This window comes from Arachis ipaensis, chromosome B10 (genome assembly GCF_059453495.1).
Source record: "Arachis ipaensis isolate K30076 ecotype BB chromosome B10, ASM5945349v1, whole genome shotgun sequence".
Lineage (NCBI taxonomy): Eukaryota > Viridiplantae > Streptophyta > Magnoliopsida > Fabales > Fabaceae > Arachis > Arachis ipaensis.
The window spans coordinates 45,419,423-45,446,731 of NC_142435.1; the positions used below are offsets into that span (position 1 = coordinate 45,419,423).

Consider the following 27,309-nt stretch of genomic DNA (forward strand, 5'->3'; position numbering starts at 1 on the left):
GACCGTGGTTGAACCAAAAAAACCGTTTTATAATAAAATAATAAATAAAATATAAATAAACACATGAAAATATAATTATAGTCTAATGTAAACTCTAAAATATCATTCAAATTAAAAGTACTACATAAACCAGAATGTTATAATCTCATTCAAATACAAATTCAAAAGTCAAAAAACAAAACAACCAATCAAACATAACATAGCAACATCAAAATGATCCAAGTTTGTCATCAATAATCAAAATCCTCCATAACTTGCTGCAGATTTACGTCATTGATATCATCACCTTCATTTCCACTACTTGGACCAGAAAAAGCAAGTGGTGCAGCATAAAATGTACTACTACTACCACCACCACCTTGATCTAAATCAGCATCAATCTCATCTAACAAAATATAACACATTATCAATAAATTAAAGATCAAAGCTATTGTAATTTATTGTCTAATTTAATATTCACCAAGCAAGTCTTCAATATTACTTGGAAGATCAGACTCTTTTTCAACAACCTCTTCCGTCAACCAAAAATCAACCATATCAATCTTTTCAATATCGATTGGATCATATTGCAACTTTAGCTTTCTTTTTTTCTTTCTTTCCTAACAAATTAAATACAATATATGATAAGTCTAGTATATTAACTATACAAAATCTAATGATATGGAATGAAAGGATGAAATATATATTACCTGGATTTAAGACGCAAATTATATGTAACATACACAATATCACTTAGCCTATCATGTTCCAATCTATTCCTTCTTGTTGTATAAATTTGATAAAAAAGACTCCAATTCCTTTCACACCCTGAAGAAGCAGATGCTTGGCTAAGAATGCGAATTGCCATGTTTTGTAAACATGGAGTAGAACTACCAAACAACCTCCACCATTCATCTACAAGTTACAACCCCATATCTCAAATATTAGTTATCAAATTAAGGAAACCAAAACAATAAATAATAAATAACTAAAGCTTATTATCAAATAGATATTATTACCAGGTTGAAGTTTTTTTGCAGCTGGAACAGCTTCAGGCCTATCAAAGCTTTCCTTTTGATCTTTATATAAGTATATTTCTTTTATTGCCTCAACTGAATCTAAATTATTAACCTTGCAATGCAATGTAACAAGATCAAGCAAAGCTCGCATGACATCAGGTGCTTCTCTATAATTTTCAGAAAAAAAGCAAGCAGGATTCAAGAAATAAGCTGCTGCGTGAAGACTTTTTTTTCAAATGTTTGTCCCATCTTGAGTTGATAATCTCTGTGTAAGGTTGATATGCAGTCTTCCTATGCTTGAACATTTCTTTGATTCCATTTTCTGACCTCAGCATACCTTCATAAACAATTCCCAATGATGGTTTATCATCAGCATCTACCAACCTCAGCAATTTAATCAACGGACTCACAATTTGGCATGCAGTAAAATAATCATCCCAAAATTTATTATCTAGGATAATTGTACCCACAGCTCTACCATTAGCACTCCTTCCTAATTTGTGTCCGGTAAAGTGTGTATCAACAACCAATGATTGTAAATCCGGTTTGCGCTCAAAGATACCCATCAATGTGATGAAGACAGTGGCAAAACGAGTTGCACTTGGATGAACAATCTCCTTCCAATCAGTTCTTTGTCTTAGCCAGGACAAGAACACCGTATGATTATACACAAACACGGTAATCTTTGAGGCACGTGTTGCAAGGCTAGAAATATGTGGCATGCTACTTATATCTTTTAGAATAAGATTCAAGCAATGAGCAGCACAAGGTGACCAGTGAATATTTTCAAATTTTTTATTAATAAGCCTACCAGCAGCAATATAGTTCGCAGCATTATTTGTCACTACATGAACAATATTATCAGGTCCAATCCATTCAATCACCTCTGAAAACAAGTCACACAAGCTTGAAGCATTTTTAACCATACTTGAGGCATCTACAGATTTCACAAAGCACATCCCTTTCGAACAATAAACCAAAAAATTAATCAACGTTCTTTACCTTTGATCTGTCCAACCATCAGCCATGAGAGTACATCCAGTTTCTTTCCAAGCAGACCTATAGCTATCAACAACCATTTGACACTCCCTTTTGAGATCGACTGATAAGTTAACCCTCAAAGAGTCATAAGAAGGACCTTTATAACCAGGCCCAATGCCAGCAACACCATCCAACATATCTTGAAAAAAGGGTGACATAACCGCATTGAAAGGAATCCTACAATCCAAAAGCCATCTAGCCACTCGCTTATCAACTTCATGAAGCGCCTCTTTGTTTTGAAACACGCTTTTCAGACTTGGTTGACTTCCCAGAGTTGTTCTTGGTGCAAACATAGGAGGAATAATGGTTTTTGATTTCTTTTTTGGATCACCTCCAATAACCTCCTTAGTTGGTAACTGACTCGGAGTTTGTTGTTCTTCTTGTGCTATTGCTTCATCAATTGCATCCTCACACTTATCAGTACCCTCTTCGTTGAAACTTACTTTCCTTTTACTAGTTTTACTTTTCTGAATCTCTTTCAATAAAACTTCCATTTGTTTTTCTACATCATACGAGACCTTAGAACACTTCTTAATGTTTCCACCTATCTTCGCCAAATGCTTTTTCATTCTATTAATTCCCCCACCCCCAAAAGTACTCAGACAAAATAAGCATTGGTAATACGGTTTTCCATTTATATTTTGTAAAGCAATGTATCTCCAAGCAGGATCAGTTTTCCCTCGAACACTAGAAGTTTGTGACTGACTTTCGTTAGTCACGGGAGGAAGAGAACGTTCATTCGAAGCAGAATTATTTTCAGCATTATTATTCCTAGGTAGTTCTTAGTTGATACTTTCATCCATACTTAAACATTACCAGCAACCCAACCCAATAATCTCATCTTTCAAGTTCACAACAAACAACATAAAAAATTATTCAAAATTATTCACAATTATTCAACAAACAACAAAATCTAGTTCAGTAAACAAAGCAAAATCAAAGAGCTACTCAATCAAAGAGTTCACAGTTTAGCAGTTCATCATGTCACAATTATGAAATATCAGAGTTACTCAATGAACAGAGTTTAGTTTACAGTATTAGAGTTCCAGAGCTACTCAACGAACAGAGTTCAGTTCACAGTATTAGAGTTCACAATATCAGAGTTCATCATGCAACAGTTATTCAATGATTCAATCAAACAATCATAAGTTCATAACTAAAAAAAAAGTACCTGGAACTCTTGAAGCTCGAAGGCACCTTCAAGGATTTAAGTACAGAATATGCAATAGGGAGAGTGGGACTTAGGAGACAGCGACGCCGGGTGAACCAAGCAGTGGTGAAGCACCTTCAAGGGACGACGGCTACTGCGTGATGGAGGTGGCTGTTCCGAGCAATGACGGCTGCTGCGCGACGGAGGTCACTGGTCGAAGGAGGTGACTGCGCGATGGAGCTTTTGTTCTGCGACGGAGGTGACTGCTCGACGGAGGTGACTGGGCGACGGAGGTGACTGGGCGACGCCGAACCCGTGTGGTCGTGTGAGAGACTGTGATGGCATTCTCAGAAGTCAGAACCTTGCTCGATGAGAATGGTGAATGGATGAAGCTAATTAGGGATTCACATCATTGATTTAGGGTTTCAGTGGCATAAACGGCAGCGTTTTGCTAGCCAGCCCAAAAACCGGCCGGGTCATGATTCGGTTCGACCGACCGGTTACTGGCCGGTTCAACTCCGATTTTCATTTTTCTCGGTTTTACTGATTGCCTAAACCGTCTTTGCGTCCGGTTCACGGTTTGACCGGTTTGATCGGCCGATTCAAACCGGTTTTCAGAACATTGCTTGTAGGCCTTGCAGCACCCCCAGATGGCATTAGTGTGTCCACCACATCTTTTGTTTTTCTTATGTTTTCTGGTGCTTCAGGTTCCAGAATTAAATTTCGTTCATTTGTTACCGGAGATCCCGGTGTTGAGTCCGGTATGTGCATCTGAGTGATGCCAAGCGAGAATGACGGGATTGAAAAGTCAACTTGAGCTGGGTCCTCTGGCTCAACATACACTACCATTGCAATTTCTCCGGATTCCCTGCACATTCATTAACAATTAAGTGCTCTTAACTGAGTGCTCTTAACAATTAAGTGCTCCTAACTGAGCGCGAACTAAAATAAAGAAAGTTGTGTAACCAGCATAAGATTAGATGGATAACATCTATTATTGATTAAACATTCTACCTCAAAAGCAGGAAAGAGTCAGAGATAAAAAGTCATGCACCTACTATAATTATCAATACGTCGTATTATTGTTAAATTCATCTAACTTGCCTTTTCTTTGAAGGTCCTTCATCAACATTATCATATGTTCTGTTTTCAACAGGTGTGTCAGGCATTGTCTCATCCCTTGTGAGCGTTTTAGCACATGTCTTCTTCATGCTCACAGTATTCTCCCTAATGGACCTGTTTTGGGACTCTTGACTATAGTTTCTGTTTAAATAAATTAGAAGTTATGCAGCTATAGATGATAATAACAAAAGACACCTGATACAAATCTGATCTGATCAAGTAAATTTAAATGTATAAATGATGTTAATTCGAAAGTTTACCCAAAACTTCTTCGTGCAGAATAAAGTAAAGAATGGATAGTAACATCCGCAGTGCCAACCAGTTAGCAACCATAATGGCACACAGATAACATCGGGTATAAGGCATGCATAACATCCAAATTTAAATGATAAATATTAGCTATTCGAACTCCTATTCAAGATAAATCTACAAGTTACAACCCCTAATGTTGCCATCCTTCTTAACTAAGCACAATATTATACGTAGGTAACGTATATTAAAATTACTTTATAGATGGTAAATCTTTATATACAAATAAATGTAATGATTAATTATGTCAACGCAGATGCCCAAATAAAAAAAAATTATGCTGGTATACTATTAAAATGAGGCAGGTTAGACCATTAAAATTTCATACTATAACTGAAAAATCAGTAACTTGCCTTTCCTCGGAAGGCCCTTCATCAACATTATCATCTGTTGCAGTTACCATTGGCGTGTCGGCCAATGTCTCCTCCCTTGTGGGCATTTCCATAAATGTCTTGTTCATACACACTTTATCCCCCCCAATGCATCCATTTTGTGAATCTTGGCTACAATTTCTGTTTAAATAAATTGGAGGATGAACAACTATAAGTGATAATAAAAAAGGCCACCTAGCACAAATATAATCTGATCAAGTAAATCTAGTACACCCAAATATATAAATGAGTTTAATTCAAAATTTTACCCAAGGCTGCTTCGTGCCGAGTATAGTACAGAATGGACAATAACATCCGTAATTCCAATCAGTTAACATCCATAAGGCTACATGGATAATATCAGGTGTCAGACATACATAACATCCAAACTAATAAGACAAAAATTAGCTATTCGAAATACTATTTAAAGTAACTAGTATTGGCATTACTTAAATCTTTATTTAATTGGAATAGTGCTTATCAAACTGTCATCCATGTTGCACATTAAAACCAAAGCAGCTTAGTAAAGGGTATTTAGCTATGCACATAAGGGAGAGGACACATAGTTTTAAAAGTTATTATGTTATGAAGTGAATGCTAAAACACAAAAAGATGTATTTACATATGTAAAGTCTATTGCCATGCTCAAGATAAGTAGTTCCAACAGTTTTTTAAAGATAGATCTACAAGTTACAGCATCAATATCACACTTCTAAAATTAGATAAATAATTAATTACTCTATACATGGTAAAACTTTATATACAATTAAAAAGATGCAAAATCTAAAAAATAATTATACTAGAATACTATTAAAAAGACGCGGGTTAGAGCAATAAAATTTTATAACAAAATTGAAAAATCATTGAATTGCCTTTTTTTGGAAGGATGTTCATCAAATTTAGCAGGTGATGCATGACCAGCCGGTATGTCGGTCTCATTTTCATCTACCGTGGGAGCTTTTTTACGAGTCTTTCTATTAGACTTTTTTTTTCTAATGCATCCTCTCTTTGATACACGATTGTACTTTTTTGGTAACCCAGACATCTTCCCAATTAAATTTAGAAGCCCCTACAGTGGACAAAGTATAAGTTTTATTTTCATTAGAGCTTAAAAGAAGTGATCTGATTAACATTTCTTTCACACTTATCACTATTAAAAGATTATATATCTATCATATGCCTTACCAAGTGAGATGTGCTTTCCTCTTCATCCATCTTCTTCAGATCAGCAAGTGACCAGTCTCTGATCCACGGTTCTCTCCCATTATATCTTCCTAAATCTCCATTCTTGTTAGCATGGAGATATATAATCTAAAAGTTATAGTAATTGCTATAAACAAGGTATACTATAGAATAACAAATAACAAATCAAAGGTTAGGGATATATGGCTCACTAGTAATGCAAACATACATCCATCTGATGAGATATTTTTATGCCGGTATAGAAATTGTCAATAATTTCAATCGTGAGTATAGTCTAAACCGACATGCAATTTCACATCAAACAAGTAAATTTTGTCACCACAATCCAAATTCAATAACCGAGAGTATTAGTCCCAAGTCGTTCTCCCTAGGAGTTGTTCTAAGGTGCATATCATTGATTAGAGGTGCTTTTGTTGTTTTGGAGTTTGGTACGAGTAATTAGGCTAACAAAATTGAATATCAATCAAGCAATGTAAAAGCCTTAGCTAGGGGTGGGAATTGGACTTCCTATCATCATAATTTCCATCGATTGTGACCACAATTAGTTGTTTCTTCACTTAGTTAACCTCTATTATGGAGGAAAGTCAAGTGAAAGTAATCAATTTGAGTTCACAAGTCCTTGTCTAACCCTATAGAAGTCTAGCTTTAGTGACATTCAAATCAATTAGCAATTTCCAATTGATAATCAACAAAGGACTTTGATAATTCAAGTGTCTCCAATATCTCAACCCCCAAGCCAAGAGTGAAAAGTCTACTCCATAGCTAAAGTTGGCATTTTCTCAAACACTTGGAGAACAAGAATGAAAGACATGGTAAAATTGAGAAGAAACTTAAAATCAAAGCAATTCACTACAAGAGATTAACAACAATCAAACAATGGACATGAAGTACCTCAATGCATTAATAGAAATCAAAGTAACAAAATTCAAATCTAAGATCCACAAGTAACTTGAACAACAAGAACTAAATTGAGAGTAGGAGAATTAGATCTACAACTTGAAGCAATGTAAAAGTGAATTGAAAATAGATCTCACCAATGGATCCAAGAGAATTCCAATTGAGAAAAGCAAAACCCTAGAGAGAAGCTAGAGTTTCTCTCTCTAAAAATGTAACTTCCAAAAACTAACTAAAAATATCTAGAATGAGTGAATGAATGAGAATGGATGTGGATCCCTTTAATCCTTGGTCTTCTTCTGTCTTTTACCGCCAGAATTCTGCTCCAAATAGTGTCTGTAACTACCCTGAAATCGCCAGTCACATTTTCTCTTTAAAAGTCACGTGCGGCATCAACGCGTACGCGTCCTTAGAGCTTTATGACCCACCTGCATGCGTAAAGCACACATGCGCATCCATGGGGTTCTGGCTTAGCCACACACATGCGTCGGCTTCTGGCTTCAGCTTCTTCGTGCTGATCTCAGTGGCTCGCATCCACGCGTACGCGCAAGGCACGCGTATGCGTCACTGCTCAAACTCCAAAGCTCCAATTTTCCATGCTCCTTCCATTTATGCATGCTTCCTTTCTCTCTTCTAAGCCATCCTTGCCCCATAACTTCTGAAATCACTTAACAAATGGATCACGGCATTGAATGGTAATAGAGGAGGATTAAAATGTATCAAATTTAATGTAAAAGAAGCATGTTTCCATCCATGAAGCAAAATCGGGAAGGGAACATAAAATCATGCATTTCATATGAATAAGTGTATAAGATCATTGATAAAACCCTAAAAATCTATACAAGATAAACCCTAAAAATAGGGTTTATCAACCTCCCCACACTTAGACCAAGCATGTCCTCATTCTTAAAAGAAGGCCAAAGATCAAAGAATCACAATAGAATGGGATTTATGAGATGCAATCTTCCTATATGGATGCAACTAAAAAGAATGCTACTACCTACTTGATCAAAAGGCAAATCAACCTTCCAAGAACACATGTAAGCACGTAGGGCAAAATAGTAAACAATATATGAACTCTACCAATTCCAATCATCAAAGTGAAGTGCGCACAACTTGCATGGAGAATGCTCGTGAGAGCCGAAAACACGGAATTGGGTCTCGAACCCTCACCGGAAGTGTTTGCACTCTATTCGCTCGGTGTATAGGGTTGATCACTCCATTCTTCTCTATTTCATGCTTTTTCAAAATTTGTTCTTCCTCTAACAATCAATAATTATTCTACGCATGCATACACATATCATGAGGTCTTTTCTTAAGTTGTAATGGAGCTAGGGTCAAGGTAGGGTTATATACTTGGCCAAGTGGACTAGAAATTGAATCTTTTGATTAACCTCGGTTTCCCACCTAATCTATATAACATACTATACAATTATGTACTAACCTAACTACCCATTCCTCACTTTTCCACATACTCATGCATTCTCCTTTGGTCACTACACATATGCATTGATTGTTGTTGCCTTACTTTGGGGCATTTTGTCCCATTTTCCTTCCGTTCTTTTCCTTTTTCTTTTCTTTTCTACTTCTTTTTTTTTCATTATTCATTTTTTTCTTTTCTTTTTGTTTTTCTTATTAACGCATACGGTCTACATATTTAGTCAACACATGAGTATGTACTCACTTCCCAATATTTTTAACAAAAACAACATGCTCTTACCTTAACCAATGTCCCTCGTTTCCCCACACTTGAATGACACACACACACACACACACACACACACACACACACACACACACACACACACAACACACACACACACACACACACACACACACACACACACACACACACACACACACACACACACACACACACACACACACACACACCAGCCTAAGCTAATCAAAGATTCAAATAAGGGCATTCATGGTTTTCCACTTTTGGCTTGTAATGTGCTAAAATTAAGAACAAGTGGGTTAATCGTAGGCTCAAAGTTGGTTACAAAGGTTGTTATAAGGTAAGGCCATTTGGGTGAGTGGTTAAGTGAAATGATAGCCTCAATCACATACATGCATTCATACATACAATAATTGACATATAGAGTCAAACAAACCAAGGATCACAATCATAGAGGGAGAACAATGCACACAAGAAGGAAGATAAGTGGCTATAAGATGTAGCCACGCAATTAGGCTAAAGACTCACTTGCTTGTGTTCTCAACTCAAGATCCATGTTCCAAAATACATTCCTCAAGCAAGCTTATCATCAAAATTTTCAAAATTGGTAGGGTTGCTCTAAAGTTCTAGTTTCTCGGGAAAGAAATCATTACCTTAACCAAATAGGCCTAACTAAGAGACAACTATCATGCAAAAGGTGTTCAAAAGCAAAACCTACTTATGCAATCTATCCTAATTAACTAAAAGGAAATCAAAGTTTATTTGGGTGTTACCTACGGAGGCCAGTCGAACGACCTCCCAACACTTAAGACTTAGCACGGTCCTCCGTGCTATTGGTGAGGCGCAAGGGGCGAACGGTCTTGGAGCTTCTAGTATCCCTTCCATCCACGCTATCTTTGCTCAAGTCTGAGGTGGAAGTGAAAATCTCCGGATCCTCCATAGGTGGGGTCATAAAACCCAAAAGCTTCTTGACATAAGTAAACTGGCATTGGTTCCACTGTTTATATCGGTCCATCTTCTTATGGAGATCTTCTAGCCGTTGGTGGAATGATCTTGGTGGTACGGATGAAGTAGTAGGAATGCCTATGGGAATAGCTATATCAAGGTCTCCATTGCTTGTTGGGGGCTTGAGATATTTTCCGGTTGGGACAACATTACCATCCACCGGGATCATGGCCTTCCGATCCTTAGTCTCCTGGAGAACACCGGCTGCGGCAACTAACTCGGTCACCAAAGCGGGGAAGGGTAGGTTTTCCTTAGCATGGATACGCCCCATGGCTTGTCGGATGATAGATGGGATGTTGATCGGTTTCTCTGTAAGTATGCACCAAACCAATAAGGCTAGCTCGGCGGTGATGGATGACCCGTGGGTGCTTGGGAGCACATAATGGGCTAAGATTTGGGCCCATACCTGAGCCTCTACAGTGAGAAAACGCGCGTCAATGCCCTTGGGCCGGGGTCTCATTCCCCCTCGAGTCCAAAACGACTCGGGTATGGCAATGACCCGGAGGATGGCATCCCAATCGAAACCATATTCACAACGCTGCAACAAGACCTCTTGGTAAGCGTCAATCCCATCCACCATTGGACCGGTCCTAAGCACTCCTTGAATCACTTCCTCCATGATGGGGACTTGCTTTTGATGCACAAAAATCGATGCAAGAGAAGGTGAGTGGTAGTTAGAGTAAAACTCCACCACCCAAGATAGGTTGGCCTCCTGCGGTTGTCTCATGAGAAACCCCAATTGCCGTCGCTCGATGTAGGGCATCACAAATGGAACAACATGAGCCGGAGGGGCAAGAAGAGGCTCAGCGTGATAGTTCCTTTCAATTATCATGGGATATACGAGCTCACAGTATCGGTTGGGGAACTTAGTTGGATCCCTCACAGGGTTATCCTTTTCTAGTGCATTAACATTAATGATGCTCCTTGCGTTCTTGAGGAGGGGCTTAGCCTTAGGTGCTTGGTGCACCTTGTTGGTAGATCTTTGAGGTGTTGTTTTAGTGGGCGCCTTCTTGGGTGCCTTTTTCTTATCCTTTTTGATGGCCATCCTATGAAAGGGGGAAAGGAGGAGACATTAAACTCAAAGAAACACTCATAAATGGTAATCATGCAAGTAGGAAAGAAGCCATAAAAGAATAAGTGTCTTAAATATACGACAGCTGCGACATGTGACTAAGACAACAATGGAAACAATGGCAAGTCACTAGCATGTGATGCAAAAGTGGTATAAGCATGCAAGTAGAAGGCATGAAAGGCATACACTCAAACATCAATAACAAGAAGCAAGTTATACGGGATGAGCATGCGAACATGAAAAATTGAAGAGTAATAGGCTCAATGCACATAGGAGGAAGCAGGTGAGTGAGAAAGAACACCAAGTGGAGAGTATTAAATCAAATTTGAAACCAAAACTCATATGTGCCTTTCATCAAACACTAGGTGTGCAACCCTTAAGTAATGAACAAATGGAGGAAATGTAACAATGTAGCATCCCACAAAGTATTGTCAATCATCATAGAGCACCACATATTGCAAGAAAATCAAATATAACAATTTAACCCACTAATGCAAGAGATATCTTTACCCTTAACACCCATGAAAAAAAATGAAAAAGAAAGAAAAAAGCAAACAAACAAGTAAGCATGAATAATGAGCTAACTAAGAAGGAAAGCAAAGAAACGCAACTAATGAAAGAAAAAAAAATAAAGAAGCAAAAAAAAGAAAAGGGAAAAGTGGGAATACCTTGAGAGGGAGAAGAAGGTAACGGAGAATGTAGGTGAAAAGAGAGGAGAAGAGAAAAAAATGGGAAAAGAGAGGAGAGAGAAGAGTGTGGGACCACCGGAAGTGGTGGTCACCGGTGATTAATACCGCCGGTGAGAGGGACTGAGGAAGGGTGGTAGAAGGGGTTGAAGAAGGGGGTTCGGAATAGAGAAGTAATGATGGAAGTGGAGAGAAGAAGGGAAGGATTTGAAAAAAAAAGGGCGCCCTGCAGTGTTTCTACGTCGTGGGATTGACGCGCACGCGCCATCCACGCGTACGCGTGGATGGGCAGAAGATAGCAGGGACGCAGAAGTGTCGCCCACGCGTACGTGTAAGCAGCAGAAGAGGATTGGACGCGGACGCTAATAAGCGGATAATTTATACGCTTTTTGGCATTATTTTTACATAGTTTTTAGTATGATTTAATTAGTTTTTAGTATATTTTTATTAGTTTTTAAATAAAAATCACATTTCTGGACTTTATTACGAGTTTGTGTATTTTTCTGTGATTTCAGGTATTTTCTGGCTGAAATTGAGGGACTTGAGCAAAAATCAGATTCAGAGGTTGAAGAAGGACTGTAGATGCTGTTAGATTCTGACCTCCCTGCACTCAAAGTAGATTTTCTGGAGCTACAGAAGTCCAAATGGCGCGATCTTAATTGCGTTGGAAATTAGACATCCAGGGCTTTCCAGAAATATATAATAGTCCATACTTTGTCCGAGTTTAGATGATGCAAACTGGCGTTCAACGCCAGCTCTCTGCCCTATTCTGGAGTTAAATGCCAGAAACAGGTTGCAAAGCAGAGTTAAATGCCAGAAACAGGTTACAAACTGGCGTTTAACTCCAAGGAAGACCTCTACACATGAAAGTTTCAATACTCAGCCCAAGCACACACCAAGTGGGCCCGGAAGTGGATTTCTGCATCATTTACTCATTTCTGTAAACCCTAGTAACTAGTTTAGTATAAATAGGACTTTTTACTACTGTATTTACATCTTTGGATTATATTTTGATCCTTTGATCACGTTTAAGGGGCTGGCCATTCGGCCATTCCTGGACCTTGTTCTTATGTATTTTTAACGGTAGAGTTTCTACACACCATAGATTAAGGTGTGGAGCTCTGCTGTTCCTCATGAATTAATGCAAAGTACTACTATTTTTCTATTCAATTCAAGCCTATTTCTTCTCTAAGATATCCATTCACACACAAGAACATGATGAATGTGATGATTATGTGACGCTCATCACCATTCTCACTTATGAACGCGTGCCTGACAAACACTTCCGTTCTATATGCAAACAAGCTTGAATGCATATCTCTTAGCCTCCTGATTTACGATCAGAGTCTTTGTGGTATAGGATAGAATTATTGGCGGCCATTCTTGAGATCCGAAAAGTCTAAACCTTGTCTGTGGTATTCCGAGTAGGATCTGGGAAGGGATGGCTGTGACGAGCTTCAAACTCGCGAGTGCTGGGCGTAGTGATAGACGTAAAAGGATTACTAAATCCTATTCCAGTGTGATCGAGAATCGACAGATGATTAGCCGTGCGGTGACAGCGCATTTTGGACTATTTTCACTGAGAGGACGGGAAGTAGCCATTGACAACGGTGATGCCCTACATAAAGCTTGCCATGGAAAGGAGTATGAAGGATTAGATGAAGACAGTAGAAAACCAGAGGTTCAGAAGGAACAAAAGCATCTCTATACGCTTATCTGAAATTCTCACCAATGAATCATAAGTAGCTCTATCTTTATTTTATATTTTAATTATATTTTAATTATCAAATCTCCATAACCAATTGAATCCGCCTGACTGAGATTTACAAGGTGACCATAGCTTGCTTCAAGCCGACAATCTCCGTGGGATCGACCTTTACTCACGTAAGGTTTATTACTTGGACGACCCAGTGCACTTGCTGGTTAGTTGTGCGAAGTTGAGACAAAGAACTAAGATTAAGAACGTGCGTATAAAGTTTTCAGCGCCGTTACCAAGGAATGAACGATCACGATTTCCCACACCAAGTTTTTGGCACCGTTGTCGGGGATTGTTCGAGTTTGGACAACTGACGGTTCATCTTGTTGCTCAAATTAGGTAATTTTATTTTAATTTTAAGCTTTTTATTTTTATTCTTTTATTTTCGAAAAAAATTTTCAAAAAAAAAAATTTAATTTATGTTCTTCAGAATTTTTAAGAAGGAATTCTGGAATTTCATGGGATATGTTGAATCCTGGCTGACTGTAAAGCCATGTCTAAATTTTTTTGGACTGAGGCTTCTTCTTCACATGCTTGAACTATGTATGCTGAAGCTTGGCTGGCCATTGGCCATGTCTAGTGTTTTGGACCGGAGCTTTCACTGAAAGCTTGGCTGGCTAGTAAGCCATGTCTAATTCCTAGACCGGAGTTTTAGACTAACATTGCAAGATTCCTGGAATTCCTATAAAAAATTTTGAAATCCTTATTTTCCTTTTCAAAAGAATTTTCGAAAAATCCAAAAAAAAAAAAAATTATAAAATCATAAAATCAAAAATAATTTGATGTTTCTTGTTTGAGTCTAGTGTCTAATTGTAAGTTTAGTGTCAATTGCATGCTTTTAACTTTTCTTAAATTTTCGAAGAACACATGCATTGAGTTTCTTTCTTCTTCATAATCTTCAAGTTGTTCTTGATGATTTGCTTTGTTTGATCTTTGCATTTCTATGTTTTGTGTCTTTTCTTGTTTTTCATATGCATTCTTGCATTCATAGTGTCTAAAAATTAAAAATTTCTAAATTTAGTGTCTTGCATGTTTTTCTTTTCTTAAAAATTTTTAAAAATAAGTCTTGATGTTCATCTTGATCTTCAAAGTGTTCTTGGTGTTCATCTTGACATTCATAGTGTTCTTGCATGCATCATTTATTTTGATCCAAAATTTTCATGTATTGAGTCTTTTTGATGTTTTTCTCTTTCTTTATTAAAAATTTAAAAATAAAAAAAATCTTTCCCTTTCTCTTCTCATAAATTTTCGAAAATTTGATTTGATTTAATCAAAAGTTTTTAAATTTAATTGTTTCTTATGAGTCAAATCAAATTTTCAATTTAAAAATTCTATCTTTTCAAATCTTTTTCAAAAATCAAATCTTTTTCATTTTTTCTTTCATAATTTCGAAATTTTCAAAATTTATTTTCAAAATCTTTTTCTTATTTCTATTTCATATTTTCGAAATTAATGCTAACAATTAATGTGATTGATTCAAAAATTTTAAGTTTGTTACTTGCCTAGTAAGAAAGGTTCAATCTTTAAACTCTAGAATCATATCTTTTTAGTTTCTTGTTAGTCAAGTAATCAACTTTAATTTTCAAAATCAAATCTTTTTAAAATTCTTTTTCAAATCTTTTTTAAAATAAGTTTCAATTACATCTTTTTCAAAATCAATTTCAAAATCCTTTCTAACCTCTTATCTTTTCAAAATTTGATTTTCAAATCTTTTTATTATTAACTACTTAACTTTTTGTTTGATTTTAAAAGTTTACTATTTCAATCATATCTTTTTCAAAACTACCTAACTAATTCTCTATTTAAATTTTCGAAAATCACCTTCCTCTTTTTCAAAATTCCTTTTTAATCAACTATTTGTTTTAAATTTTAATTTTATTTTCCCTTCTTAATTTTCGAATTTTAACTTTAATTTTAAATTAAAAACAAAAATATTTTTCTTTTCTTTTCGATGATTTTCGAAAATTCTTCTCTCTCATCTCCTAATTATTTATTTATCTACTATTACTTCTCTTCTTCTTAAAAATTCGAAACCTCTCCCTCTTTCTGTGTTCGAATTTCTTTTCTTCTTCTACTCACATAAAGGAATCTCTATACTGTGACATAGAGGATTCCTCTTCTTTTCTGTTTTCTTCTTTTTAATATGAGCAAGAACAAGGATAAGAACATTTTTGTTGAAGCTGATCCTAAACCTGAAAGGAGTCTGAAGAGGAAGCTAAGGGAAGCTAAAGCACAACTCTCTGGAGAAAATCTGACAGAAATTTTCGAAAAAGAAGGAGACATGGCCGAAAATAATAACAATGCAAGGAAGATGCTTGGTGACTTTACTGCACCAAATTCCAATTTACATGGAAGAAGCATCTCAATCCCTGCCATTGGAGCAAACAATTTTGAGCTAAAGCCTCAATTAGTTTCTCTGATGCAACAGAACTGCAAGTTTCATGGACTTCCATCAGAAGATCCTTTTCAGTTCTTAACTAAATTCTTGCAGATCTGTGATACTGTTAAGACCAATAGGGTTGATTCCGAGGTCTACAAGCTTATGCTTTTCCCGTTTGCTGTGAGAGACAGAGCTAGAATATGGTTGGACTCTCAACCTAAAGATAGCCTGAACTCTTGGGATAAGCTGGTCACGACTTTCTTAGCCAAGTTCTTTCCTCCTCAAAAGCTTAGCAAGCTTAGAGTGGATGTTCAAACCTTCAAACAGAAAGAAGGTGAATCCCTCTATGAAGCTTGAGAGAGATACAATGAACTGACCAAGAAGTGTCCTTCTGACATGCTTTCAGAATGGACCATCCTGGATATATTCTATGATGGTCTGTCTGAATTGTCTAAGATGTCATTGGACCATTCTGCAGGTGGATCCATTCACCTAAAGAAAACACCTGCAGAAGCTCAGGAACTCATTGACATGGTTGCAAATAACCAGTTCATGTACACTTATGAAAGGAATCCTGTGAGTAATGGGACGCCTCGGAGGAAGGGAGTTCTTGAAATTGATACTCTGAATGTCATATTGGCTCAGAATAAAATATTAACTCAGCAAGTCAATATGATTTCTCAGAGTCTGAATGGATTGCAAGCTGCATCCAACAGTACTCAAGAGGCATCTTCTGAAGAAGAAGCTTATGATCCTGAGAACCCTGCAATAGCAGAGGTGAATTACATGGGTGAACCCTATGGAAACACCTATAATCCCTCATAGAGAAATCATCCAAATTTCTCATGGAAGGATCAACAAAAGCCTCAACAAGGCTTTAATAATGGTGGAAGAAACAGGTTCAGCAATAGAAAACCTTTTCCATCATTCACTCAGCAACAGACAGAGAATTCTGAGCAGAATCCATCTAGCTTAGCAAATATAGTCTCTGATCTATCTAAGGCCACTCTAAGTTTCATGAATGAAACAAGGTCCTCCATTAGAAATTTGGAAGCACAAGTGGGCCAGCTGAGTAAAAGAGTCACTGAAACTCCTCCTAGTACTCTCCCAAGTAATACAAAAGAGAATCCAAAAAGAGAGTGCAAGGCCATTACCTTACTTGGTGTGGCCGAACCCAGAAAGGAGGAGGAGGACGTGAATCCCAATGAGGAAGACCTCATGGGACATCCTCTGAACACTTAGGGATTCCTCAATGAGGACCTGAAGGAATCTGAGACTCATACAGAGACCATAGAGATTCTATTCAACTTGCTTCTGCCCTTCATGAGCTCTGATGAGTATTCTTCCTCTGAAGAGGATGAAGATATTTCTAAAGAGCAAGTTGCTAAGTACCTTGGTGGAATCATGAAGCTGAATGCCAAATTATTTGATAATGAGACTTGGGAAGATGAACCTCCCTTGCTCACCAATGAACTGAATGCATTGGATAGGCAGAAATTTCCTCAAAAGAAACAGGATCCTGGTAAATTCCTAATACCATGTAACATAGGCACCATGACCTTTGAGAAGGCTCTGTGTGACCTGGGGTCAGGAATAAACTTAATGCCACTCTCTGTAATGGAGAAACTTGGGATCATTGTGGTGCAAGCTGCCAGAATCTCATTAGAGATGGAAGACAACTCAAGAAAACAGGCTTACGGACTAGTACACGACGTGCTAGTAAAGGTTGAAGGCCTTTACATCTCTGCTGATTTCATAATCCTAGATACTGGGAAGGATGAGGATGAATCCATCATCCTTGGAAGACCCTTCCTAGCCACAGCAAGAGCTGTGATTGATGTAGACAGAGGAGAATTGGTCCTGCAACTAAATGAGGACAACCTTATGTTTAAAACTCAAGGATCTCCTTCTGTAACTATGGAGAGTAAGCATGAAAAGCTTCTCTCACTGCAGAGTCAACTAAAGCCCCCACAGTCAAACTTTAAGTTTGGTGTTAGGAGGCCACAACTAAACTCTAAGTTTGGTGTTGAACCCCCACATTCAAACTCTAAGTTTGGTGTTGGGAGGTCCCAACAATACTCTGAACATCTGTGAGGCTCCATGAGAGCTCACTGTCAAGCTATTGACATTAAAGAAGCGCTTGTTGGGAGGCAACCTAATGTTATTTAATTATATCTATTTATTTTCTATTATTATTTTATGTTTTTTTAGGTTGATGATCATGTGGAGTCACAAAAACTACTGAAAAATCAAAAACAGAATGAAAAACAGCTTTAAAAGTAGCTCACCCTGGAGGAAGAACTTACTGGCATTTAAACGCCGGTAAGAAGCATCAAACTGGCGTTTAACGCCAGAAAGAAGCATCAAGCTGGCGTTAAATGCCAGAAACAAGCACCAGACTGGCGTTTAACACCAGAACAGAGCATGGAAGTGGCGTTAAACGCCAGAAACAAGCAGCAAGCTGGCGTTTAATGCCAGACATGCACTCTAAGGGCATTTTACATACCTAATTGGAGCAGGGATGTTAAGTTCTTGACCCCACTAGGAATCTGGACAAGGCTGCCAATCTCCCGTTGAGTTGTTGTACCTCTTTGACACAAGTTGGGCTCTTCATGTTGAGTATGGCCTGGCATTTATCGGATTTGCCTCAATTCCTCTTTGTGTGAGCATAAAACCTAAGAACTTGCCAGCTTCTACTGCAAAGGTGCATTTTGCAAGATTGAGTCGCATGCCGTGTTTCCTTATAGTGCCGAACACTTGGACCATGTCGGACAATAATGTCTCTTCACTTTGTGTTTTTATCATAGTTCTGAAAACCGGGAACCGGTTACCTAGCCGATTCGGGTAACCTCAAAAACCGAATGGCAAAGAACCGGTTAAAAAACCGATCAAACCAGCGGTTAACCGGCAAACCAGAAGAACCGTCCGGTTTTTTAGCGGTTCAGTGGTTTGGAAATTCAAAAGCCAAACGACGTCGTTTTGGCTATTTTAAAAAAAAAAAAGAAACTGGCGGAGTCGTTAACCTAACCCTAATCACTAATCACTCAACCACCAAACACCCAAGCTCCCAGCCTCCCATTTCTTCCCCCTTCACCCACCATTCACCAAGGCCAGCAGCGCCACCGCCCACCAAGCTCCAGAGACCAGATTCCGGAGCGCTCCTCAGTCGCCACCCAGCAGCGCTCTTCATTCACCGCGTTGAAGCCGCCTCATCGTCGCCACCCACAACCATCCACAGCAGCCGCGACCACCACCGGCCGAGCCCGCCTCCTTGTCGCCACCCACAACCATCGACAGCAACAGCGACCACCACCGGCCGAGCCCGCCTCCTCGTCGCCACCCACAACCATCGACAGAAGCCGCGACCACCACCGGCCGAGCCCGCCTCCTCGTCGCCACCCACAACCATCGACAGCAACAGTGACCACCACCGGTTGAGCCCGCCTCCTTCTGAATTCGGTAAGACTCTGTTCTTTCTCGTATGCTTCTTGATTTTGATTTTCTGAGATTCTGATCTTGATTTATGAGCTCGCCTGTTCTATGCTGCCTCACAAGTTTTGGGGGCAAACTCTCAAGCTTGTTCCCTCACAGATTCCAGGTAATTGATGTTATTTTTGAAAGATAATATTCATAATTCGTTGTTGTGGTATTGTTGTTGCTATTGCAACTGCAAATTTTGTGACTTCTGTTACTAATACTACACCTTTTTATGCTGTCAATGTTCTTTGTGTGACTTTAGTTTTGTTGAACTTAAAAGTTATGGCCTGTTTCTTGTAGGATGTCAGTGACATTCGACAAGTCCCTGACCATCAGGTTTGTCATGCTTTCTCATTTGATTGTCCATTCTAGTATTCTATCTAATTCTTTACTAACTTGTTTATGCACCTTCATTTTAATAGGAGGTTTTTGCAGACGCTACTCGTGATGAGAGCTTGATCTTTGAGCTTTTAGAATATAAGCACGATGTTGCTGATAATGGAAGTGCTGTCTGGTTTCTTCAAGACCTTGCTAATGAGCAGGATGCTGAAGGAAGTGTGGTATGCCATTATTTCATTCTGCTTCTTATGGTATAGGGTTACTGAAGTGTAAAAGGTTTGTGGAAATTGGATTCTGTTATGTTTATCCTATGCATGTAAAGTGCATTATTCAAGTATGTGGATGGTGCTGGGAATTTTCCATACTATTGGAGTCATAAGAGAGTGCTTAGCTGGTTTAGTTGCTTAACTTAAACTCTATAAGAAAGTGCATTGAGTGTTATGATTTTTTATGCCATATGAACTTTTTCTTTGTGTATTGGGAGATTTAGCTGCCACTGATTAGCAGATTCTGTTACTTATTTCTGCTTACTAGTTACTATAACATTGGATTTGCTCTTTTTTATTCTTTCAATGTGTGATTGGTATGATTTAATGGAGCTATAACTCTGCCTCTCCTTCAATCACTGTGTGTGTCTGCAAGTATTATCTTCCAACACAATCAGAGAAAATGGCTTCCCTTTATCTTAGTTCATTAAATGTAATATTTGTTGCAGAAGTTTGTTGTATCTTTTGATCATACTTCTCCTGAAATTATTTCAGGTTATTGAACAGTCTGAAGTCCTTGAAGCGCCGGGTTTGATGTACAATAACACACCTGCTATTGAACAAGTGCAGTAGGGCAAATGGTAAAGTTTCTATCTTGTTTTTAATTTAACTTTGTGTTTACTCTAATCTTAAGTAATGGATAATTTATTATGTGAAACATTAAATTTTATTAAGTTAGAAATTATTGAATTTATATACTTAAGATTATTTTAAGTTTTTTAATAATTTTATTTAATATTTAATTAAACCGGTTGAACCTCGGTCGAAACAGTGAACCATTGAACCAGTGATCTCACCGGTTTATTAACCGGTCCGGTTCTCGCAACCTTGGTTTTTATCAACATGTCGTCCACATAGACTTCCATGACTTTTCTGATATGATCCGAAAAGACTTTATTCATTAGCCTTTGATAAGTAGCTCCCGCATTTTTGAGACCAAAAGGCATCACAATGTAGCAGTAGTTTGCTTTTGGTGTTAAGAACGAGGTTTTTTCTTGATCGGGTGGATACATTGGGATTTGATTGTATCCGGAATATGCATCCATAAACGAGAGGTATTTATATTCGGAGGAGGCATCTACCAGGGCATCGATACTTGGGAGTGGATAAGGGTCTTTTGGGAAGGCTTTGTTGAGATCAGTATAGTCAGTGCACATTCGCCACTTCCCGTTTGATTTTTTCACCAAGACGACGTTAGCTAACCATAGTGGGTACTTGATTTCTCTTATGAATCCTGCCTCCAATAGAGCTTGTACCTGCTCTTCCACAACTTAGGATCGTTCGGGTCCGAACTTTCTACGCCTCTGTTGTACTGGCCGAGATCCAGGGTAGACTGCTAGCTTATGACACATTAACTCGGGGTCTATGCCTGGCATGTCTGCAGCCTTCCACGCGAAGAGATTGGCATTTTCTCGTAAGAACTGTACGAGTGATTCTTTTATGTCTCCCTTTAGAATCGTGCCAATATTGGTTGTTTTGTTCGGGATGTGTCCGATCTGGACTTTCTCTACTTCACCTTCAAGTTATGGACGGAGTTCTTCTCGCCTCTGAACTCCACCAAGTTCGATTGTGTGGAATTCTTCTTCTCTGTCTCTGAGGTTTAGACTTTCGTTATAACAACGGCGCGCTATCTTCTGATCTGCTTTTATCGTAGCTATCCCTTCTACAGCTGGGAATTTCATGCATAGATGTGGAGTTGAAACTATTGCACCGAGTTGATTTAATGTTGTCTGTCCTATTAGAGCATTGAAGGCTGAACTGACGTCGACCACGATGTAGTCTATTTTGAGTGTTCTGGATTGGTTTCCTTTTCCGAAGGTTGTGTGTAGCGGGACGTATCCCAGTGGTTACACTGGAGTGTCTCCCAGTCCGAACAGGCTGTTTGGATATGCTTTGAGTTCTTTATCTTCCAGGCCGAGCTTGTCGAAGGCAGTTTTGAATAAGATGTCGGTGGAGCTCCCTTGGTCTATCAGTGTGCGGTGGAGATTTGCATTTGCCAGTATAATGGTGATGACCATGGGATCGTCGTGTCCTGAGATGATGCCGGATGCATCTTCCTTGGTAAACGTAATTGCGGGGATGTCAGGTGCTTCCTCCTTTCCTCCGATATGATATACTTCTTTGAGATATCTTTTTCGAGATGATTTGGAGGTTCCTTCTCCTGCGAACCCTCCGTGTATCATATGGACATGTCTTTCTGGTGTTCGAGGTGATCGCTCGGTTCGTCCAACCTCCTCGTCTCTTCTCCTTTTTCTTTGCTCATCGTCCCGGGTGGCCAGATACCGATCTAGTTTTCCTTCTCTCACTAATTTTTCTATGACAATTTTTAAGTCAAAGCATTCGTTGGTGGAGTGTCCATGGACTCGATGGAATATTCATTCCGGTTTCCTCCTCCTCTTTTGCCTTTGAGTGGTCGAGCTGGGGGTATTTTTTCTGTGTGGCAGACTTCTTTGTAAACATCCACCAGGGACACCCTAAGAGGGGTGTAATTATGATATTTTTTAATTTTTTCCCCATGTCAATCTTCCTTCTTTTTGGACTCTTTATCTTTGTCTCGGTAGGCGAATCCAGATTTTGAGATTTCTCCTAGTCGAGAATTTTCTTCCATGTTGATGTATTTTTCCGCTCATTCCTGCACTTTATCCAGAGATGAGGGGTACTTCTTTGATATAGATTGGCTAAAAGGTCCCTCTCTTAGGCCATTGATGAGGCCCATGATGGCGGCCTCTGTTGGTAGGCTTTGCATGTCTAGGCATGTTTTGTTGAATCTTTCCATGTAGTTGCGAAGGCTTTCCCGATCTCCTTGCTTGATTCCTAATAGGCTGGGGGGCGTGCTTAGCCTTATCTTTTTGGATGGAGAATCTGGCCAGGAACTTTTTGGCTAAGTCATCAAAGCTTGAGATGAACTTCGGAGGTAGGTTGTCGAACCATCTAATTGCTGTCTTTGTGAGAGTTATTGGAAAAGCTTTGTAGCGAACTGCATCTGAGGCATCGGTGAGGTACATTCTACTTCTGAAATTGCTAAGGTGATGGTTGGGATCTGTAGTGCCATCGTATAAAGTCATATTTGGAAGTTTGAAGTCCTTGGAGATTTTGGTCTTCATGATTTCCCTAGTGAATGGATCTTGATCTTTGCGAGAGTTATCCTCAGGGGTGGACCGAGTAACTTTGGCTTTGAGATCGGCTTCGAGTTTTAGAAGTTTATCTTCTAATTCTCGGCGTCGCCTTACCTCTCTTTGTAGATCCTTCCCAACTTCTCGTTGGTGCTGGGTTTCTTCTTCAAGTTGCTTTAAACGATCTTGAAGCGCTTCTATCACTCCTAGATTTGATGAATTTTTGTCCCCGTTAGATTCCGGGGTATCTTTCAGATTGCCGGCATTTTTGTGCAGTGTTCTATCCTCTAGATCTGAATCGTGGTCGTTGTCATGGTCATCCGCCATGGTGATGGGATGACTTCCAAGGTTTCCCGGCAACGGCGCCAATGTTCCGAGGGTTACCTGAAGCTGTAGGTCGATCTCAGATGAGATCTTCTATACTGGTCAGAGATGACATGTTCGGCTGGTGGGTGGCGGCCGGAGCTGTCGCCTCCGACTTGTTGGACTGGCTGCACTGCTGATCCTTCGTCACTGGAGGGTGGGGGGTACCTGCAAGGGACTCCGATGCTTAAGTTAGCAAGGGTATTAAGCAGGTTTTTAGTAGAATCAGAGTGTGAGTTATACTTGGGTTCTCCAGTGTATTTATAATAGCATTGAGTGACCTTTTTAGATAAGATAAGTTAGTTATCTTATCTTATCTTATCTTTGAGTGAGGTCAGCTTATCTTCAAGGGAACCGCCTTTATCTCTATAGGCTTGGACTGCCTTTGGATTTGGGTCGTGTTCCTCTATTTGGGCCCTTTACTGGGCTTTCCTGTCAGTTTGGCCGAGCTCTTTAAAAAGAGGTCGGATAGTCGGACCTGAGGAGGTCGGTCGCTTTATTACTGAACATCCCGGATCGGATAGCTCGACCCATGGTGTGAACACTAACCATAAAATGACACTTCTCAAAATTTAAGACAAGGTTTGATTTAGTATATCTATCCAACACTTTCGCAAAATTATCCAAGCAATGATCAAAAGAGTCCCTATAGACACTGAAGTCATTCATGAACACTTCCATGCATTGCTCTAGAAGATCGGCAAATTTGCTCATCATGCACCTTTGGAAAGTTGCCGGAGCATTGCATAAGCCAAATGGCATACGCTCATAGGCATAAGTTCCAAAGGGGCACCTAAATGTAGTTTTTTCTTGATCTTCTAAGGCAATGTGAATTTGGAAGTACCCCGAATAGCCGTCTAGAAAACAATAATGAGATTTACCCGATAACCGATCAAGCATTTGATCGATAAACGGTAGCGGAAAGTGATCTTTTCTAGTGGCCGTGTTCAACCGTCGGTAGTCAATGCACACCCGCCAAGAGTTTTGCACCCGCGTAGCTATAAGCTCCCCGCTCTCATTCTTGATTGTGGTTACCCCGAACTTCTTTGGCACAACTTGGATGGGACTCACCCATTTACTATCCGAAATGGGGTAGATGATGTCCGCTTCTAATAGCCGGGTGACCTCTTTTTCACAACCTCTTTGGCGAATGGGTCTAGCTCCTTCCTCTAAGAATATTCGGTGCTCGCATACTTGGGGGCTTATGCAGTTATGCCCACTAGATCTGCCAAGCTCCAACCTATGGTCCTTTTGTTCTTCCTCAAAACATGAAGAAATTTCTCTTCTTGTTGAGGAGTGAGTTCCCTTGCAACAATCACCGGGAACCTGTGGGTTTCATCAAGGTAGGAGTACTTTAGGTGGGACGGTAGTGGCTTCAATTCTACATCTTTCTCTTGACTTGACATTTGAACTTCCGGTGGATCCGGATGGGGTGCAGTGTTCTCTTCACTTGGTTCTTCAATCACACTCTTCTTATCTAGATTTTCATAATGCACTTCGACCACAATGTTATCAATTAAGTCACACCGGAATATGGAGTGATTCTCCGGTGGGTGTCTCATAGCTTCATCAAGGCTAAAAGTTACGACTCTCCCGTCGATCTCAAAGGAGTAAATTCCCGCATAGACATCCAATTTGAATCTTGAGTTCCTCAAAAATGGCCTCCTAAGTAAAATAGATGGTGTCTTTTCAGATTCAATAGGTGGCATCTCAAGGACATGAAAATCGATCGGAAAAACCAAACCCTTTATCTTTAGCAACACATCTTCCGCAATACCCGTCACAGTTATTATGCTCTTATCCGCCAAGATAAACCTAGCCGCCGACCGCTTCAACGGTGGGAGCTTTAATAAATGATAAACGGAAAGAGGCATAATACTAACGCATGCACCAAGATCACACATACAATTAATGAATTGAACTCCGTCTATGGTACAAGTGACTAAGCAAGGGCCCGGATCATCACACTTTTTCGGGATTGCTCCCATCAAAGCGGAAATAGAACTCCCCAATGGAATAGTCTCTAACTCATGGATTCTATCTTTGTTTATACATAAGTCCTTAAGAAACTTTGCATACTTAGGTACTTGATGGATGGCATCAAAGAGAGGGATAGTTACCTCAACTTTCTTAAACATCTCCACCATTTTGGGATCAAGTTCTACACGTTTTTTAGCCTTCCTTGCTAATGTAGGAAATGGAATTGGTTGAGCAACTTCTTCCAAAACATTTTCTTCTTTAGAGACTTCACTTCTTGGTTGAGAGGCTTCATCTTCAACTACATCTTGTGCCTCATTCTCCTCTTCAATTTCCTCTATCTCAACCATATCTTCCTCGTGAGTGATTATCATTGGCTAGGTGCCTTTGGACCCCTCTCTTGCAATTGAGTTCCGGACCTCAAGGTAATGGTATTGATGCCACCCTTGGGGTTGGGTAGAGGTTGAGAGGGTATGGCACTAGAACTCGAGGCTTGAGGGGTGGAGGTAGAAGTTGATTCTATGCGAGAAACAAGGGCTTGGATGGTCGATGCAAGACCATTGATGCTAGAGGTAATCGAGGGTTGAAAATCTTTTTGTACTTGGATAAGAGAGCGGATTTCATCTTGGTTGGAGGGAGAAGAAGAAGGGTAGGTGATTTGAGGTTGGTTGGGTTGGGGTGCTTGTCTTTGATGTGGCGGTTGATAAGTTTCGTATGGTTTGCCTTAGTTTTGTTGAGGGTATGGTTGATTTTGTTGGTACCTTTGTGGTTGATGGTTGTTGTTCCATCTTTGACTCCCTCCATTATCCCTTCCTCCTTGTTGATAATTATCTCACTACCCTTGGTTGGAAGTATCTCTCCAACCTTGATTATAATTGTTACCCCCTTGATTGTATTGATTGCCTTGGTTGAAATTGCCACCTTGTTGGTAGTAACTTTGATTTGGGCGGTCATAGAAATTATGGGTGGCCGCCAAGGTATTGTCTTCCTGTAGGCTTGGACATTCATCCGTGTAATAGGTGTAACAAGAGCAAATTCCGCATACACGTTGGGGAACCAATTGTTGACTTTGTTGTTGGGGAGGAGGTGGAGGTCGTTGTTGATTAAGTTGGAGTTGCTTTAGAATACTAGTCATCTCACCCAAGGCTTGAGTAAGAGCGGTGGTCTCACCACTAGAAGAAACTTAATTTATGGCTTTCGGAGGATGGTTTCTTTGTCTAGCGTGTTGGGTGGACTCGGCCAAATCAGTTATCAATTGCCATGCTTCCTCCGCCGTCCTATACTTTGTCAAGGAACCATTGCTTGAAGCATCCAAGAGGATCTTGTCTCGTGGTTTCATTCTTTGGCAAAAATAGCTAATTAACACTAGAGTGTCAATCATATGGTGAGGGCATGAATCAAGAAGCCTTCGAAACCGTTCCCAATACTCATATAGACTTTTCATTTTGCCTTGGACAATGCATAAAATCTCTTTCCTCAATCTATCCGGTAATTCTGGAGGAAAGAATTTGTCTAAGAATTCCCTTCTAAGCAAATCCCAATCACTAACAATCTCATTTGGCAAAGTGTAGAACCATTCCTTAGCTCTCTCCTCAATAGAGAAGGGAAAAGCATACAACCATATAGCAACTTCATCGAAACCTTCCCGCTTAGTAGTAGAACATGCACCTTGGAAGTCCCTTAGGTGTCTAATAGGATATTGGGCGGAGAGTCCATAGAACTTAGGTAAAAGATTAATCAAGGCGGTTTTGAGTTCAAAATTAGCATTTAGAGGACGTAATTATGGCGGTTGAAGAACAAAGTCCGGAGCACCAGCTTTCTTGAGAGTGACTCGCCTTGGAGGGCCATAGTGTCCGTACCTAGATTAATAGAAGAGTTATTAGTAGTGTCTATGGAAGAGTAAACAGTGCCTTCTTCGAATGACGATTCGGAATCAACTTTGGATTTGGTAGGTGAATTGGTAAAAACCTTTTCACAACCTCCAAAGGCCAACTGCCTCCAAGCTTGTCTAATGTGAAGCAAAGTTATTTCTATCTCAGGATCAAGTATAGCTAAGCTCGGATCCGGTAAGGACCGCGTCATTCAAGGAAAGAGGTATAGAGATCA

At 39.5% G+C, this 27,309-nt stretch overlaps 1 protein-coding gene, 1 non-coding gene and 2 pseudogenes across 2 annotated transcripts; 1 reads left to right on the forward strand and 3 right to left on the reverse strand.

Moving 5' to 3' along the window:
• Positions 1–230: 230 nt before the first annotated feature.
• Positions 231–1,149, reverse strand: LOC107620760 (uncharacterized). The gene is made up of 4 exons (XM_088491290.1): positions 999–1,149; positions 690–894; positions 461–594; positions 231–385 (listed from the first exon to the last, which is right to left on the reverse strand). Exons 1-4 carry the CDS (start codon positions 1,147–1,149, stop codon positions 231–233), a joined length of 645 nt encoding a protein of 214 aa, XP_088347416.1.
• Positions 1,150–1,174: 25 nt separating this feature from the next.
• Positions 1,175–2,842, reverse strand: LOC148579886 (uncharacterized; annotated as a pseudogene).
• Positions 2,843–15,962: 13,120 nt separating this feature from the next.
• Positions 15,963–16,070, reverse strand: LOC148579887 (small nucleolar RNA R71). The gene has a single exon (XR_015895675.1). It is a non-coding gene; the product is annotated as a small nucleolar RNA R71 (small nucleolar RNA).
• A 3,121-nt stretch (positions 16,071–19,191) lies between these two features.
• LOC107620761 (uncharacterized) lies at positions 19,192–20,355 on the forward strand (annotated as a pseudogene).
• Positions 20,356–27,309: the final 6,954 nt, after the last annotated feature.